Source organism: Protomyctophum bolini, assembly GCF_963924005.1.
Source record: "Protomyctophum bolini genome assembly, chromosome: 10".
NCBI lineage: Eukaryota > Metazoa > Chordata > Actinopteri > Myctophiformes > Myctophidae > Protomyctophum > Protomyctophum bolini.
This window is the reverse complement of record NC_137871.1, coordinates 41,769,477-41,788,106: the sequence shown is the minus strand read 5'-3', so window position 1 is coordinate 41,788,106 and position 18,630 is coordinate 41,769,477. Positions and strand designations below refer to the sequence as shown.

The 18,630-nt window shown below is 47.4% G+C and overlaps 2 protein-coding genes across 2 annotated transcripts in view; both read left to right on the top strand.

Annotated features, from left to right (window-relative positions):
* polr1a (RNA polymerase I subunit A) overlaps positions 1-18,630 on the top strand; it is a 60,976-nt gene that overhangs the window by 21,075 nt on the left and 21,271 nt on the right. The window contains exons 15-27 of the mRNA XM_080773505.1: positions 2,732-2,878; positions 3,592-3,783; positions 4,485-4,580; positions 5,335-5,388; positions 10,096-10,279; positions 11,788-11,870; positions 12,738-12,896; positions 13,096-13,194; positions 14,868-15,103; positions 16,003-16,168; positions 16,778-16,907; positions 17,760-17,860; positions 18,071-18,270. Of these exons, the coding sequence (XP_080629631.1) occupies positions 2,732-2,878; positions 3,592-3,783; positions 4,485-4,580; positions 5,335-5,388; positions 10,096-10,279; positions 11,788-11,870; positions 12,738-12,896; positions 13,096-13,194; positions 14,868-15,103; positions 16,003-16,168; positions 16,778-16,907; positions 17,760-17,860; positions 18,071-18,270 (1,847 nt within the window). The remainder of the gene's footprint in view (positions 1-2,731; positions 2,879-3,591; positions 3,784-4,484; positions 4,581-5,334; positions 5,389-10,095; positions 10,280-11,787; positions 11,871-12,737; positions 12,897-13,095; positions 13,195-14,867; positions 15,104-16,002; positions 16,169-16,777; positions 16,908-17,759; positions 17,861-18,070; positions 18,271-18,630) is intronic.
* Positions 6,152-8,068, top strand: LOC308322893 (negative elongation factor B-like; the record flags this gene model as incomplete). Its single annotated transcript, XM_080774382.1, has 1 exon — positions 6,152-8,068. The coding sequence occupies one exon, from the start codon at positions 6,152-6,154 to the stop codon at positions 8,066-8,068; it is 1,917 nt and encodes a 638-aa protein (XP_080630508.1).

Below are 18,630 nucleotides of genomic sequence, written 5' to 3'. Positions count from 1 at the left end.
CCTGACTAGGTAGGGGAGGAGTATTGGTGACACACACTATCGACAAGGAACGTCTTTAGTGAACCGCTTGATCGAGAAAAAAGGGGAATAACTGATTGTGACTGAAACTGACGCAAGATGACTTGCAGGCTCTGGTGAAGAGTTCAGTAGTCACGAGGAGATATATCAGTGACCCTATTGATCAAGCCTGTGCAGTGTGCACCACACCCTCTGGAACTCTGACTAGCGGAGGAGGATTGGTGACACACACTATCGACAAGGAACGTCTTTAGTGAACCGCTTGATCGAGAAAAAGGGGAATAACTGATTGTGACCGGAAACTGACGCAAGCTGCCTCGCAGGCTCTGGTGAAGAGTTCAGTAGTCACGAGGAGATATATCAGTGACCCTATTGATCAAGCCTGTGCACCACTTGATTGAGAACAAAGGGAATAACTGATTGTGACCGAAAAACTGACGCAAGATGACTTGCAGGCTCTGGTGAAGAGCTCAGTGGTCACAAGGAGATGTATCAGTGACCCTATTGATCAAGCCCGTGTCCCCGGGATCACCGTAACCTTTTAGAGAGTGAGCACCTAAAATACAGTATAAGGTGTTTCATGCTGTATGTGTGTGAAAGATAAGTTCTTTCATACTGTTATGTGTGTGCCTGCATTGCTATGCTGAGACCTCTGCTAGAGTTTATGATATTACTGTATTGGTTTATCTCTGTAAAGGTGGTGATCAATAAACTAAACTGTTAATCTAATGCACACATAAATTAGTTCACAAAGACAGGTTGGTCAAAAGTAATAATTAACTTTATTATTATACATCTAGGCCATGACACAGAGAGCATTGGTGTGTGTACACAGAGGTATTCATATTCAGATAAATAACACAGAGAGCATTGGTGTATACCGTATGTACACAGAGGTATTCATTAGAGCTGGGACTCGATTACAATTTTTAATCTAATTAATTAGAGGCTTTGTAATTAATTAATCTCGATTAATTCCATTTTAATCGCATATCAATATTCGACCTGAGAACAGTGAGAAACCTTTTCTTTTGTATCCCAGTGAATCATTGAATAGTGACTACGGAATTCCACTCATTTTCAACATTTTACTATGTCATTAATGTACCTTAGAGTTGTTGTGTGGAAATAATAAAAAGTCCCCCCCATTCTTTGTTGCCTAGAACTGGAGGTCTGAAAAAAACGGTAACATTATGAAGTACATATCTGTGACATCACAAAGATGTACTTAATAATGTTACTGTTTTTTCCCCCAGACCTCCAGTTCTAGGCAACACAGAATAGGGTGACTTTTTATTATTTCCACACGACTCCATAGAAAAATGTCGTAAATGAGTGGTATTAAGCAATAACCCACTGCATGTCACCCTCCCATCTCTCTCTCCCCATTTCCTGTCAGCCTACCTGCCTGTCCCTCCATAAAAAATATAAAATAAAGGCGAAAGCCCCAAGAAAAATAAATTAAAAGCTCAATCTATGGTTTTTTCAACTGTTTGGTTGTATGTAGAAGAGCAAGAAAATGGCTTTAGAACCAGTGTTGTTTTTGGCACCACATTTAGATTTTAGTTTTAGTCATAGTCTCTTGAATAGTTTTCACATTTTAGTCACCTGGAATGTTTTGGTGTTAGTCGACTAACTATCCTGAGATTTTTTTGTGAGATTTTAAGGCCTAATTTTACACTTGCTGAAAATAGCAGATCTACAAGCTCACAACCGCCGTGCCGTGCTGCGATGCGTTGTGAGCTTGTAGATCTGCTATTTTCAGCACGCAACCAAGAGTAAAAAGACTTGTACTGGATCTCTCGTCTCGTCCACTAGTCCCTCCATAACATTTTAGTCTAGTTTTTATTTGTTGTCTGTATATTTAGTCTTGTTTTTTTGTCATTGCAGCTTAGTTTTCATTTAGTTTCCATTTAGTTTTCGTCAGTGAAAAAAGGTAGTCGACGAACATTTTTCGCCTTATTTTTAGTCTGCGAAATCGAGTAGTTCCGACATACTATTGATCCGAAATCTCAATCCCTAACCTAACCATAAGAAACCTCAATCCCTAACCTAACCATAAGAAACCTCAATCCCTAACCTAACCATAAGAAACCTCAATCCCTAACCTAACCATAAGAAACCTCAATCCCTAACCTAACCATAAGAAACCTCAATCCCTAACCTAACCATAAGAAACCTCAATCCCTAACCGAACCATAAGAAACCTCAATCCCTAACCTAACCATAAGAAACCTCAATCCCTAACCTAACCATAAGAAACCTCAATCCCTAACCTAACCATAAGAAACCTCAATCCCTAACCGAACCATAAGAAACCTCAATCCCTAACCTAACCATAAGAAACCTCAATCCCTAACCTAACCATAAACCTCATTCCCTAACCTAACCATAAGAAACCTCAATCCCTAACCTAACCATAAACCTCATTCCCTAACCTAACCATAAGAAACCTCAATCCCTAACCTAACCATAAACCTCAATCCCTAACCTAACCATAAGCACGGGAGCAGCGAAAGTCGGACCATCGCATCTTCACACCGCGTCACATGTCCCCACGCGTTCGGACCTTTGGGAGTGTCGGATCTGCGTGTGCACCCCACGAAATCAACACTGTTTAGAACGATAATATCTAAACATAATAAAAATGTTTTGAGTGGTGAGCTTTCATTTGGCTTCATTCCATGCATGCGTCATGTGACTCGCCCACCAGGTGCTGAGGCTCCACTACGCCAACTGCAAGGCCTACAACGCTGACTTTGACGGAGACGAGATGAACGCTCACTTCCCCCAGAGTGAGCTGAGCCGCGCCGAGGCCTACCAGCTGGTCAGCACGGACAAACAGTACCTGGTCCCCAAGGTACGACACACACACACACACACACACACACACAGGCTTACCACCTGGTCCCCAAGGTACGACACACACACACACACACACACACACAGGCATACCACCTGGTCCCCAAGGTACGACACACACACACACACACACAGGCATACCACCTGGTCCCCAAGGTATGACATACACACACACACAGGCATACCACCTGGTCCCCAAGGTATGACATACACACACACACACAGGGTTACCACCTGGTCCCCAAGATATGACACACACACAGGCTTACCACCTGGTCGGTTATTAATTAAAACCCTGGCGTGAATTACCGTATATCATAATTTGGCAATATGCTAGTGGCATGCTAGTGTTAACTTAGTGTTTGTTAACCATGCATTAACTGTATGCAACCGTTTTTAACTGATTGCTGTTAACATATTGTCTTTCTTTGTTCTTGTGTTATTTATATGTGTAATCTTTGTTCTTGTGTTATTTATGTGAAATCTCACATAAATCTCTCATTGTAAATGAGGGTGTCTTCCAATGATCTCTCAGAGAATTTTACATTTAGGTTGAATGAACGAAACAAACAATAGAGCAAGCACATCCACTCACTGAAAATACCAGGTGTCAAACAACAAAAATAAAGTCTGCACACCGGGTCATGCACCCAGACGTTTAAACATGTATTTGGCTGTGATGTGTGTGTGGTGTGTACTGTGTATATATAGGACGGTAAGCCGCTCGCCGGCCTGATCCAGGACCACATGGTGTCCGGCACCAGGATGACCATCCGGGGCTGTTTCTTCACCAAGGACCAGTACACAGAGCTGGTCTACCGGGGCCTGACCGACAGGCCCGGACGCATCAAGCTGCTGCCGCCCGCCATACTCAAACCACAGGTCCTCTGGTCTGGAAAACAGGTACTTCACAGTTCACACATTCACCGCCACATATATTCAAACCAACTTGGAGTGGCCGTCCCTTCTCTGTGGAATTCTCTCCCAACATACATCAGAGCTGCCCCCACCTTCGACATGTTCAAAAGCACACTCAAACCCCCCACACATACACACACACACACACACGCGCACACACACCCTTCTTGTTTGTCCACTTCTGAATTTTGATTTCTAGCTTTTGAGTGGTGCAACCACTCCAAGAAACAGCAATGTCAGTGTTAACCTATGTGACTATGTATGTGTGTGACTATGAGTACCAGTAGGGGCAAAAGTGGCGCTGTTGTGCCAGAAACAGAGAGAGAGAGAGATAGAGTGCTGCACTGTTGCCTGCTAATGAGAGACAGAGAAATTTACGTTTTTTTCGATCGCCTAGCAACCACAAGGCATTCATACATTGTATACTTAATCAATAAAAACCCTTAATTGACGACTATGGCAGTGTATTGATTTTAGTGTTGGCTGTTCAAAAATGACAGATCCATATATTATTTTACTTTTTCTTTCAATTTGGGGGTCCTCGAGACGACAAAGCTACTGGTTTAGAAGGCCTTTGTAGAATCTGACCTCTGGAATGCAGGGTTTGTTTTCTTTACACTGTGGTTTGGCCACTTTTACGTCGTTCAAGTCCAAAATGTGAGCTCCGTATCTGTATCTGGTCTCAGGTGGTGTCCACTCTGCTGCTCAACGTCATCCCTCCAGACGCCTTGCCTCTCCACCTGACCGGGAGGTCAAAGATCCCTGGCAAGACCTGGATCCAGGTTCCACCCAGGCTGCCCCCCGGGTACCACCCTGACACCATGTGTGACTCCCAGGTAAGACCCAGGCTGCCACCCGGGTACCACCCTGACACCATGTGTGACTCCCAGGTAAGACCCAGGCTGCCCCCCGGGTACCACCCTGACACCATGTGTGACTCCCAGGTAAGACCCAGGCTGCCACCCGGGTACCACCCTGACACCATGTGTGACTCCCAGGTAAGACCCAGGCTGCCCCCCGGGTACCACCCTGACACCATGTGTGACTCCCAGGTAAGACCCAGGCTGCCACCCGGGTACCACCCTGACACCATGTGTGACTCCCAGGTAAGACCCAGGCTGCCACCCGGGTACCACCCTGACACCATGTGTGACTCCCAGATAAGACCCAGGCTGCCCCCCGGGTACCACCCTGACACCATGTGTGACTCCCAGGTAAGACCCAGGCTGCCACCCGGGTACCACCCTGACACCATGTGTGACTCCCAGGTAAGACCCAGGCTGCCCCCCGGGTACCACCCTGACACCATGTGTGACTCCCAGGTAAGACCCAGGCTGCCACCCGGGTACCACCCTGACACCATGTGTGACTCCCAGGTAAGATCCTGGTGCCACCCGGGTACCACCCTGACACCATGTGTGACTCCCAGGTAAGACCCAGGCTGCCACCCGGGTACCACCCTGACACCATGTGTGACTCCCAGGTAAGATCCTGGTGCCACCCGGGTACCACCCTGACACCATGTGTGACTCCCAGGTAAGACCCAGGCTGCCACCCGGGTACCACCCTGACACCATGTGTGACTCCCAGGTAAGATCCTGGTGCCACCCGGGTACCACCCTGAGTAGGGATGAAGCTCATACAGTTTTATTGATATCAAGCATCTTATCGATCTGGCTTTTCAAGAAAAACAACGGCCTTAGTACTTTTCTAACAGACGGAAGGCAATATAACTTTTTACTTTTAGAAAAATAATATTTGGAGCCGGCCAGCAAATCTACCTATGACCTCACTGACACCAGATTAATAGTTTAACTTGTGCTTCTCAACTGTGTCGTATTAAGAAGCTCTGTTGTTGATTGGCACAGGGGTGAAAAATGGGTTACAAAATCGTGGGATAAAAAATATATTAAAAAAAAAGAAGCTCTGTTGTTTCACAGGCTAGTTGTTTCAGGCCTGAACAAGTCATCAATATTAAGCCCATATATGGGAATGTCATATATCATATTTGGAGCTAGCCAGCAACTCTACATCTGACCTCACTGACACCAGATTAATAGTTTAACTCCTGCTTCTCAACTGCTGTAAGCTCTGTTTTTTCAGCGCAACCTCGCCCTAAACTTACTGCTATATACACACATGTCAACGGGTTACGTGTTGTGACATCAGAACAGATCTGTGATCAGTCTATATAAGTGGTCGCACAGTGTTTGACATATCACCGCTCTGTGACAGCAAATGCAATGTTTGTTTTGATGTGTTTTTCCCACTTTAGCTACACGTACATCTGCGGTTAAATCCCATGTTCCAAGTGTTTATTAACACATTTACTTTTGATTATTGAAACGAAATAATGTTTTCCGGGCTGCGCGGTTTGAAGATACAGAACGGCGAGGACCTCAAAAAGATCCTCTCCAAGGCACAGAGCGCCACGGAGTGTCTCAAAGCCGTGGATCAATTCCAGACAAAGAACGGCATCCCCATGCCGACCCTCCAGGCCGCGCTGCCGTTCCTGGACCTCCACGACACCCCGCGCTTGGAGTTCCACCAGCTGGCCTTCGACGAGCTGCGGGACATGCTGACGGAGAGGATCGCCGCCATCGCGGCGGAGGGCCGGGACGAGGACCGGTACGCGAAGCTGGAGCTGCTGCTGGAGAAGAGCTTCCCGCTGGTCAAGATGCCCGCCATGCAGCCGGTGATCCTGCAGGTGCTGAAGTATCTGCCCGAGGTGCCGGAGGACATCCTGGCCACGGTGCTGGCCGACAAGGAGCTGTACCGGGTCTGCGGCGTGGAGGTGAAGCGTCAGATCTGGCAGGGCAGCCAGAACCTGTTCGCCGAGGAGGTGAAGCCGCTGCTCAAGCAGTACATCGCCGAGAAGGAGGCGGCGCTCTTCAGCAGCAACCTCTCGCCGCTGCACAACTTCATGAGCCCCACGCCCAAGACGCGGCGCCAGGGCGACGTGGTCCTGAAGCTGACGCGCATGATCGGCAAGAACGTGATCCTGTACGACATGGTGCTGCAGTTCCTGCGCATGCTCTTCCGGCGCACGCGCAAGGTCCACTACTGCACGCTGCGCGCCGAGCTGCTCATGTCCCTGCACGACTGCGACGTCAGCGAGATCTGCAACGAGGAGCCCTGCCACAAGTTCACCTGGTGCCTGGACGCCTGCATCCGCGAGAAGTTCGTGGACGCCAAGCGAGCCCGAGAGCTGCAGGGCTTCCTCGACGGAGTGAAGCAGGGCGAGGAGCACGTGCTGGCCGACCTGTCCATGATCCTGTGCGACCCGTACGCCAGCCACACGCTGGTGCTGAGCACGGTGAAGAACCTCCAGGAGCTCCTCAACCAGAACGCTCTGCCCCGGGACAGCCCGGAGCTGATCCTGCTCCTCAGGATGCTGTCGTTGGGTCAGGGCGCCTGGGACATGATCAACAACCAGGTCTTCAGCGAGCCTCCCTTGGACCTAGAGGTGGTGACCCGTTTCCTGCCGGCGATGATGGCCGTGGTCGTGGACGACTACACGTTCATCGTGGACCAGAAGCTGCCCAGCCAGGAGAAGACGGCGTATCCCACCGCGCTGACGGGCACCTTCACCAAGTTCCTGAAGGACGACAAGGTGGCCTGCGAGATCGGCCTCTACTACGTCAACAACACGGCCCGCATGATGAACAAGAGGGCCCTGCAGAGGTTCCTCCCGGCCCTGGCGGGCTCTCACAGCGACATGGCCTTCAGGGACGTCTTCCTGCATCTGCTGACCGGGACCCTGGCCACCCTGCTCTTCGACGCCTTCGGCTCCGAGGAGTTCTGCGCGGCGGTCTTCGACGGCTTCCTCCTCACGGCGTCCGGTGCGAACGAGAACGTCCACAGGCACGCGCTGCGCATGCTGCTCCACCTGCACAACAAGGTGCTGCCGTCCTCCATGGCGGCCCTGGTGAAGACCCTGGAGCCCAAGGAGAGCAGCGGCGAGCCGGTGAAGGAGCTGTACCGGCAGCTGACCGAGAAGCTGGAGGCCCACAAGAAGAGCCACTGTCAGCTGCAGGGCAAAGGCCCGTCGTCCCTGGACCTCCGGACCCTGCACCCCGTTCCTCCGGGCCCCTGCTCCTCCACCGCTACCACCGCCTTCACCCCCCAGCTCCTCTTTGACACCCCAGCTCCTGTATCCTCACCCGTGGTGGACAAGAGACCCGACGACGGTCTCCCTGGTGGTGACTGTACGGACATGAGACTGGCTTGTGAAAACCTGGAGAAGAAAGTTACTGAACATCCTACTTGACTGACTTAGCCAATGGGTTGAAACGGGTGTCACATTTTGCCCAGCAGCATCAAAAACAACAAGACCGTTTTCCGAGTTTTGAAGGTGAAGGTTTCCCCCTTCTATGATGACTGTTAAGGTCCCTGCACACTGGCTGAGTTTTCTCCTCTGTGTTTTCCAATAAACGCGTCCAGTGTGCAACCACCTTTAGAAAGGATTCCACATACCGGTGTGAACGGAACACGCTGTGTATAGGACGTTCCATGTAGGGAAGACAGAGTGACATCAGCAGTATGATGTGGCGTCTTTCCAGAAGAGAATATAAGACCCATGGGACTCTGATGATTTATCCAGGTTGTTCCCACAAGCAACGGGACAGTCAGGCTCCATGTCGGTACCCCATAGAACGCCAACATCACCACCGCCGCAAGACAGTCCCGGGAAAGAGCGGGTCGGTGTGCGCAGAGTCGGAGAAGCGGTGGTGTCGGTCGGTCGCAAACTGTTTAGTCTACTTTGAAGAATGCTGTTTGTCGATACGCGCCGGGCGCTCTCAAAATTTTGGAGTGCTGCTTTTTCCAACTTTGTTGGTTTTACGAGTTACGTTATCTTCAAAGCTGATCACCCACTCTATACTGCCTTAACTCATTTAGGCCTGACGTCGACATTTAATAAATGTCAATCATGACAGTTTTCTGAAATACCTCATGTTTCTGTATCGGTGGTTCTCAATGTTTCATGTCAAGGACCCCAGAAATCTATGTAATTAATTGGCCACCGACCTCCATCTGAAAACCTCCAGGAACCCCCCCAGAAGCAAAGATTTGAGTTACAAAACGTTCGCTCTGAAAGAATATATATTCAAAGATTTGTGCCGCATTTTCACGATCTTTTAAAAATAGCAGACCTACAAGCGAGTGCCGCGCTATGAGCTTGTAGATCTGCTATTTTTCAATAGCTAAAGTATAACATGCTTAAAACACCAAAAGGGGTTCCTGTCCAGAATATATATCCAGTATATATATCCAGAATGTGCCTCAACCCAAAGGGGTCTTCTAAACGTGATGACATTTATCTCTCTGGGTCCTTGTCCTTTTTGAGTGGTGCAACCACTCCTACAACCAGCAATGTCTGTGTACACCTATGTATGTGTTCACCTATGTATGTGTTCACCTATGTATAAGCACCAGTAGGGGGCGCTGTTGTGCCATGCAGAAACAGAGAGAGGGAGAGAGAGACAGTTCTGCACTGTTGCCTGCTAATGAGAGAGAGAGAGGAGGGGGTGGGGGTGAGAGAGGGGAGTTGCACCACTCGGTTCACACGGGTGTGATTTTTGTGCTGAGACATTTTGGCATATATCGATATCTGATATAATGAATTGCTGTTATGGCCGATAACCGATATTACCGATGTCGATGTGATCTCATTCTGTATTGAAAAATTATAATTTATCCATTCTGAAAAATACATGTAACGGGGGGTGTCTGCACTGCATGATTAGTCAAGTCAGATTTAACTTTTATACCTTTTTATATTTAATAGTGTGAGCTTGTAGATCTGTTCAAGCTTTTACTTTGGCCTTGTTTATCTGTAAATGTTAATTAATCGGTCTGATTGATTAATCGATTTGGTGTTAGCATTATGTTATGCTTTAGCTATTGAAAAATAGCAGATCTACAAGCTCATAGCGCGCCACCGAGTGGCGCGCTACGAGCTTGTAGGTCTGCTATTTTCGAAAAATCGAAGAACGACTGACATAGAAAACATAGCTTTTTCAGAAAACTGTCATTTTCAAACAGACATTCTTTTAGAATCTGATCTCAGGTCAGAATGGGTTTAATCTCCCATCACTGTGTTCTGTCACCAGGTGGTGATCCGCCACAGGGAGCTGATCTCAGGCCACTGTTTGTTTCATCAGGTGGTGATCCGCCACGGGGAGATGATCTCAGAATCTGATCTCAGGTCACTGTGTTCTTTCACCAGGTGGTGATCCGTCACGGGGAGCTGATCTCAGAATCTGATCTCAGGTCATCACTGTGTTCTTCCATCAGGTGGTGATCCGTCATGGGGAGCTGCTGGTGGGGGTCCTGGACAAGGCCCACTACGGGGCCTCTGCGTACGGCCTGGTCCACTGCTGCTTCGAGCTGTACGGAGGGGAGACCAGCGGGAAGCTGCTCAGCTGTCTGGCCCGGCTGTTCACCGCATACCTGCAGCTCTACCGAGGCTTCACGCTGGGTAAGGTTCTGCTGGGTGAGGTTCAGCTGGGTAAGGTTCTGTTCACCGCCTACCTGCAGCTCTACAGAGGCTTCACACTGGGTAAGGTTCTGTTCACCGCCTACCTGCAGCTCTACCGAGGCTTCACGCTGGGTAAGGTTCTGTTCACCGCCTACCTGCAGCTCTACAGAGGCTTCACGCTGGGTAAGGTTCTGTTCACCGCCTACCTGCAGCTCTACAGAGGCTTCACGCTGGGTAAGGTTCTGTTCACCGCCTACCTGCAGCTCTACAGAGGCTTCACACTGGGTAAGGTTCTGTTCACCGCCTACCTGCAGCTCTACAGAGGCTTCACACTGGGTAAGGTTCTGTTCACCGCCTACCTGCAGCTCTACCGAGGCTTCACGCTGGGTAAGGTTCTGTTCACCGCCTACCTGCAGCTCTACAGAGGCTTCACACTGGGTAAGGTTCTGTTCACCGCCTACCTGCAGCTCTACAGAGGCTTCACACTGGGTAAGGTTCTGTTCACCGCCTACCTGCAGCTCTACCGAGGCTTCACGCTGGGTAAGGTTCAGCTGGGTAAGGTTCAGCTGGGTAAGGTTCAGCTGGGTGAGGTTCTGCTGTCTGGCCCGGCTGTTCACCGCCTACCTGCAGCTCTACAGAGGCTTCACGCTGGGTAAAGTGACCAGTAAATACTAGGTTTTCAATGTAACGAGTCCCGGGATGCCTTTTAGAAATGAGTCCCAGGGACATTTTATGAGTCCCACTTCAACAACGTTTGGAGTCATATTTTGCAAGCTCACAATGCGTCGTGCTGCGACGCGTTGTAGAGCTTGTAGATCTGTTCAAGTAAAGGAGAGAAAAATATACTGTGTTCAGGAGAGAAAAAAAGCAACTATCCTGAATGATTCCTTCCACTGAGGCATGGAAAATAAATTAAATCGTGAAAATGTGCCTCAAATCTTTGAATATATATTCCTTCAGAGTTTCAGTTTTTAACTCGAATCTTTGCTTCTGGAGGGTCCCTGGAACAACATATTTTCAGATGGGGGGGTCGGCGGCCAATTACATATAATTTTTGGGGTCCTTGACATGAAATATTGAGAACCACTGATATAGAAACATGAGGTTTTTCGGAAAAAAATACATTTTAAAAAGATTTTTTTTTAATTTCGACGTCAGGCCTAAATGGGTTAAAAGTGAAACACATCCTTGGTGCTCTGGGCTTTCATGACAAACACATAGAAAATCGCATCCTTGGAGGGTTATGAGGAGTCAATCGGTATGGAACCGTACTCCCAACCGGATCCCAACGCTACACGCAACAAAATATCCTTTTTGCCATTCCCTTTAAACATTTGCCAGCCTTATCGCCAAAACATGACATGCCCAAAATGGGGATTCCAAAAATTGTTGTTCTGTTCCTTCTCCGCTTACGTCACAGATGTGACATGCCCTTATATGACTCTTCACTGCTTGCCTACAGTAAATTATATAATTGCGTGTGCGTGTGCGTGTGTGTGTGCGTGCAGGTGTGGAGGACATCTTGGTGAAACCCGGAGCCAACAAGCAGAGGAGGAAGCTCATAAAAAACTCTCTAAGCTACGGCACCAGAGTGAGTTAATGATCCTATCTACAAAACATATAAGATTACATACAGAAAAATAGATTATATATTCATATAAAAGTATCCTATCTACAAGCTCTCGATGAATGTAGATAGGCTATTTTATTTTATTCTTATTACTATAAGATTACATACAGCATTGGAGTTGTAAAAACAAAATAGATTATATATTCATATAAAAGTATCCTATCTACAAGCTCTCGATGAATGTAGATAGGCTATTTTATTTTATTTTATTCTTATTACTATAAGATTACATACAGCATTGGAGTTGTAAATACAAATTAAATCATATACCGGTATTCATATAAAACCTGTGATGTTGCTGTGGCCAGGCCCTGCAGGCAGCCTTTAGAATCTGATCTCAGGTCAGAATGGGTTAAAGCCTCAGTCTGTGATGTTGCTGTGTCCAGGCCCTGCAGACAGCCTTTAGAATCTGATCTCGGGTCAGAATGGGTTAAAGCCTCAGTCTGTGATGTTGCTGTGTCCAGGCCCTGCAGACAGCCTTTAGAATCTGATCTCGGGTCAGAATGGGTTAAAGCCTCAGTCTGTGATGTTGCTGTGTCCAGGCCCTGCAGACAGCCTTTAGAATCTGATCTCAGGTCAGAATGGGTTAAAGCCTCAGTCTGTGAATGGGTTAAAGCCTCAGTCTGTGATGTTACTGTGTCCAGGCCCTGCAGGCAGCCTTTAGAATCTGATCTCAGGTCAGGATGTGTTGTGATGTTGCTGTGTCCAGGCCCTGCAGGCAGCCTCTAGAATCTGATCTCAGGTCTGTGATGTTGCTGTGTCCAGGCCCTGCAGGCAGCCTTTAGAATCTGATCTCAGGTCAGTGATCTGTGATGTTGTTGTGTCCAGGCCCTGCAGGCAGCCTTCAACCTGCCGCCAGACGTTGAGGACGCGGAGGCGCGCGGCCGCTGGCAGGACGCCCACCTCAACCCCGACCAGAGGGACTTCAACACGGCCGACCTCAAGTTCAAGGAGGTGGCCAACCAGGTCAACAACGACATCAACAAGGTATGCGCTAGCTAACTCAACACCGCTGGGACCTAGCGCTCTGCGTGCGCTAGGGCCACTGTAAGGAGCACAGCTAATATGGTTTCTGCCTCTCTTTCGGGTTCTTGGAAACGCCCCCCAGCCACTGCGTTAGTTTTACTGAGGTTATGACTTTTCTTCATTGTGATTAGTGTTGTTGTTGTTGTTGTTGTTTGCTTAGGTATGCATGCCTGCTGGTCTGCACACGTCCTTCCCAGACAACAACCTGCAGCTGATGGTCATCTCAGGAGCCAAGGGGTCGACTGTCAACACCATGCAGGTCAGGGGCCACTTTGACCATGGAGAGAGGGCCGTTATATCTCCATACTCACTCCAGAGGGGCCACATGGCATGCATGTCATAGCAAAAAATTGCCGATCTTGTAGATCGGCTATTTTTGCTATATTTGAATTGAAATCCTGTATAGTTTTTTGCTATTTTTAATTGGGATCCTGAAAATTCATTTCAACGAAATACAAATATATTGGACATAAAAAAAGGCAATAACATTATTTGTAATACTATTTAGACAAGTAAGTAAGTAATTAAAGCAAGTCATGTTTGCATGTTTGGAATTGTAACATCAGAGCGAGTTTTTAACTCAAATCTTTGCTACTGGGAGGGTCCCTGGAGCAACATATTTCCAGATGGGGGTCGGCGGCCAATGTCATATATTTGGGGTCCTTTACATGAATATGTTTGAGAATGACTGACATAGAAACATTTCCAGAAACTGTCAGGATTTAAAAGACATTTTTTAAGAATTTATAGTTTGATCGTTGGCCTGTTATCTCTCCTAATTTTTAGGATTGATTTTAAAATTATTTTACTTGTCTATAAAGCTCTCAATGGTCTCGCACCTTCCTACCTACATGACTGCCTGCCTAAATATGTCCCAAACCGCCCCCTAAGGTCTTCCACTGCTGGCCTGCTCGCTTTGCCAAAAAAAATGGCAACTAAAAAATACGGGGAAGCAGCTTTTTGCTTCTACGGGCCGTCGGCATGGAACAAGCTCCCACTGTACCTTCGTCAGGCAGCCTCTGTAGACATTTTTAAAGCTCAGCTCAAGACCCACTTCTACAACATTGCTTTTAATTGATCTTTTATTTTTGTTGTCTTGCTTTTCTTTTATTCTCCATTTTTCTGTAAAGCACTTTGAGCTGCATTTCATGTCATGAAAGGTGCTATACAAATAAAGTTTTATTATTATTATTATTATTAATGGTACCAACATCAATACAGCATAGAGTTGTGGACAAAATCTTGATAACAAACCAATGATAACAAAATATTCTTTGGTTTTGAGGCTAAACCTCATAAAATTGTGGTTCCGTGGCTCAAATGCCCAATAAATAATGGGCCTTCAAATGAAAATGGTTGAAAACCACTGCCCACAGTGCCCAGTGAGGGTTTTGTTGACTAAACAAAAATCTTTTTCACTGCCGAAAACTAAATGGAAACTAAAGCTACGATGACTAAAACTAAGACTAAATACATTGACCATTTTGTCAACAAATAAAAACTAGACTGAACTGTTAGGAAGGGACTAGTGGACAAGAGATCCAGTATAAGTCATTTTACACTTGGTTGCATGCTGAAAATAGCCAATCTACAAGCTCACAGCGCGTCACGCTGCGACGCGTTGTGAGCTTGTAGATCGGTTATTTTCAGAAAGTGTCAAATCAGTCATTACGACGGCTTCAAGGCCCGCCAAAATACATTTTAGTCGACTAAATCAACTGTAGATTCAGTCGACTAAAATCTTATGATATTTAGTCGACTAAAACTAAAACACTAAGACATCCCAGGTGACTAAAATGTGACTAAAACTAAATGAAAACTATTTAAGAGACTATGACTAAAACTAAAATAAAAATCTGCTGCCAAAATCAACACTGCCACTGCTCTAATTAACCTTGGTTTGTGTGACCGTTGTCTCTCCGTTCTGTTTAGATCTCTTGCCTGCTGGGTCAGATTGAGCTGGAGGGCCGACGGCCGCCCCTGATGCCTTCTGGGAAATCTCTGCCGTGCTTCCAGGCGTACGATCCGCTTCCCGGCTCCGGGGGCTTTATCTCCGGGAGGTTCCTGACGGGCATCAAACCTCAGGAGTTCTTCTACCATTGTATGGCTGGAAGGGAGGGTCTGGTAGACACAGCTGTCAAAACATCCCGATCAGGCTACCTGCAGAGGTAAAAGAAACTAAAAAAAAAACCTAACAACTTAACCATAAGAATGCCAGGAACGTGGAATCAATTACGTTAATTTCTCCACCTCCCACCTGTGCCAGAATGTGAAATTCTGTCTTTTTTTAACCCATTTTGGGGCGGGAACCCCTTTTGATGTTTTAAACATTATTATGTTATAATTTAGCTATTGAAAAATAGCAGATCTAGTCTCAGTCTAAGGAGTTTTACTTCTTTTTCTATACGGTGAGCGGGTCTTTTCCTGTCAAAGTTCCCCAAGGGGTCCTTGACATGAAATATTGAGAACCACTGATATAGAAACATGGGGTTTTTCAGGAAAGAAATACATTTTAAAAAGGCATTTAAAGGAGCATTCAGTGATTTGGATGATTTGGAAAAGAAAAAAAAACCTGGTCCGCCCCGGTAATAAGATGTGCACATGTACCGTACGTACACGCTCTACAGTGGGGCCAACAGCACGTGCACCACGGCCCGCCCCCACTCGATCATGATTGGAGGAAGGCCCCTCTCGTCCTGATTGGATGAAGGCTGAGCCCTCTAGCCAAAAACGAAACCGGATGTTTTTTGACCCCAGGTGTTAACACTACGATTGCCCAGGGTAATTTAATCCATTAAATCATAGTTTAGCCCAGGGTTATTTAATACATTAAATCATAGCCATAGACTGGGCCTGGTGGTGCAGTATGACCTGACTGGGCCTGGTGGTGCAGTATGACCTGACTGGGCCTGGTGGTTGTGTTTCTATAGGTGTGTGATAAAGAACCTGGAGGGCCTGGTGGTGCAGTATGACCTGACTGGGCCTGGTGGTGCTGTGTTTCTACTAGGTGTGATAAAGCACCTGGAGGGCCTGGTGGTGCAGTATGATCAGTGTGCTGTGTTTCTAGGTGTGTGATAAAGCACCTGGAGGGCCTGGTGCTGCAGTATGACCTGACGGTGAGGGACAGCGACGGCTCCGTGGTGCAGTTCCTGTACGGTGAGGACGGCCTGGACGTCACCAAGACCAGCTTCCTCCAGCCCAAGCAGTTCCCCTTCCTGGAGAGCAACTACCAGGTAAACTACCTAACCCTTCTTACCAGGTAAACTACCAGGTAAACTACCTAAACTACCTAACCCTTCTTATAGAGCAACTACCAGGTAAACTACCTAAACTACCTAACCCTTCTTACCAGGTAAACTACCTAACCCTTCTTATAGAGCAACTACCAGGTAAACTACCTAAACTACCTAACCCTTCTTACCAGGTAAACTACCTAACCCTTCTTATAGAGCAACTACCAGGTAAATGGTAGACTGTATCTTTGCATCGTCACATCGCTGGCTTCCATTGACAATGAAAGGTAGACTGCGTCGTTGCGTCTGCCCATGTGAACGCAACAAAAGTGTGTTCATAATTTGTGTCCGTCAAGTCATCAAAGAGTGTTTGATGTAAAGGGTCATCGTGTGTGTGTGTGTGTGTGTGTGTGTGTGTGTGTGTGTGTGTGTGTGTGTGTGTGTGTGTGTGTGTGTGTGTGTGTGTGTGTGTGTGTGTGTGTGTGTGTGTGTGTGTGTGTGTGTGTGTGTGTGTGTGTGTGTGTGTGTGTGTGTGTGTGTGTGTGTGTGTGTGTGTGTGTGTGTGTGTGTGTGTGTGTGTGTGTGTGCGCGTGCGCGTGCGCCTGCCAGGTCATCACCAAGGCCCAGGTGCTGGAGGAGGTCCTGTCCCGTCTGGACTCCCAGGCTGCCAGTCAGCACTTTGATGCCATCCATCGCTGGAAGGTCAAGAGAGAGATGGCAGCATTGTGCCCTCGCCAAGGTACCTGCACTGCCTATTCTAAGCCCTACCCTCAAGTGTTTATTGTAAGCCCTACCATACTGCGGATACCGTCCTAAAGTCGGCTCTTCGGTGCTACTGAAAATTTCTGACGAGCCAAAATCATTTCGGCACTACAGCGGTAAAATAGGAGTATGAATCGGCCTTAAGCCCTAGCCCCTAGTGTCTATTCTAAGCCCTAGCCTCTAGTGTCTATTCTAAGCCCTAGGCCCTAGTGTCTATTCTAAGCCCTAGCCCCTAGTGTGGAACGTAAAGAGAGAGGGCAGCGTGCCCACACCAAGGTACTTGCACTGCAGGGCTGTTAACTGTTGCAACAACTCTAATAAACCTTGAACCTAGCACTGACATTGTACTGATCTGATCCGTGTTGCTTTGTTTTTGTTTTCTTGAATGAAGTCTGTTCCTAGTGTTTTGACTACCAGCTCAGTGGCCTTGTGGTTAGAGTGTCTGCCCTGAGACTGGGAGGTTGGGGTTCGATCCCCGGCCGGGTCATACCAAAGACTCTAAAATTTGGACCCAGTGCCTCCCTGCTTGACACTCAATTTACCCCCCAATCCAAGGGTTGGATTGGGGGGTAAGTCCCTGCGACATACTAGCGTCATGTCCAGGGGGTGTACTTGTACATCAAGCTGCCTCACGCTACAGAAACAGGAGATAGATTCCTGCCCTGTGGGCCTCATGGCTCGGCAAGGCTACTTACTACTACTACTACTAGTGTTTTATGTAAAGCACTTTGGGGGTTTGGAAAATCGAAATTTGAGATATTATTATTATTATTATTATTGAGAAAGAAGGAAATGACGTTAGTAATAAGCGTTGTTATTGGGTCATCAGGTGGGTTCCTGCACTTCTCTCAGAAGAAGCTCGCCAAACTAAAGGAGGCAGAAGGGGGCGGGGCTCTGACAGAGAGTGGCAGAGAAGCTGCTACACTCCAGGTATAAACACACACACACACACACACACACACATTTATGACATTTTACTTGACAATTAAAGGACCACTTCACCACTTTTCAACCGTTCTTCATATAATAGGTCCTCACTAATAATCATGATAAAAATGTCCATTTGGTTCCCAAACTATCATTTGGCTGGGGACTTCCCTCAAGGAAAAAATGAGTTAACCAGACCGGTCGGTTCCACAGCTGGTGGAGCGTTGGCGCTCCCTAGAGGCCGACGGCAGGAGCAGGTACGACAGGAAGGCCCTGCGCTGTCCAGAACCGGCCCTGGCCGTGCTCAGACCGGACCTGACGTTCGGCTCCGTCTCCGAGACCTTCCACCACATCACGGAGCAGTACCTCCACAGGGACGCCACCGGGGGGCGCCACCTCATGGACACAGACCGGTAAAACGAGTGCACATTTTATTTTATTTATGTTTATATTATATTTATCATGATGTTAATCAATTTAGACCTGAGATCGATTCTACAAAATGTCTTCTAAATCCTGGCAGTTTTCTGAAATAACCCATGTTTCTATGTCAGTGGTTCTCAAACATTTTCATGTCAAGGACCCCTACTATATGTAATTGGCTTTGAAAGCGCAATTGTAACGTGTAAAACATACGTCAGAGCAGAGCAGTGATTGCCTCATTATTTGTTGTACAGAATAAATCTACTCACTGCTGAGATCCTGGTCTATGGTGCTTCATATAACACAACGCAAGATCACGTCTGTTACACATGCGTGCGTGTGTGCAACTG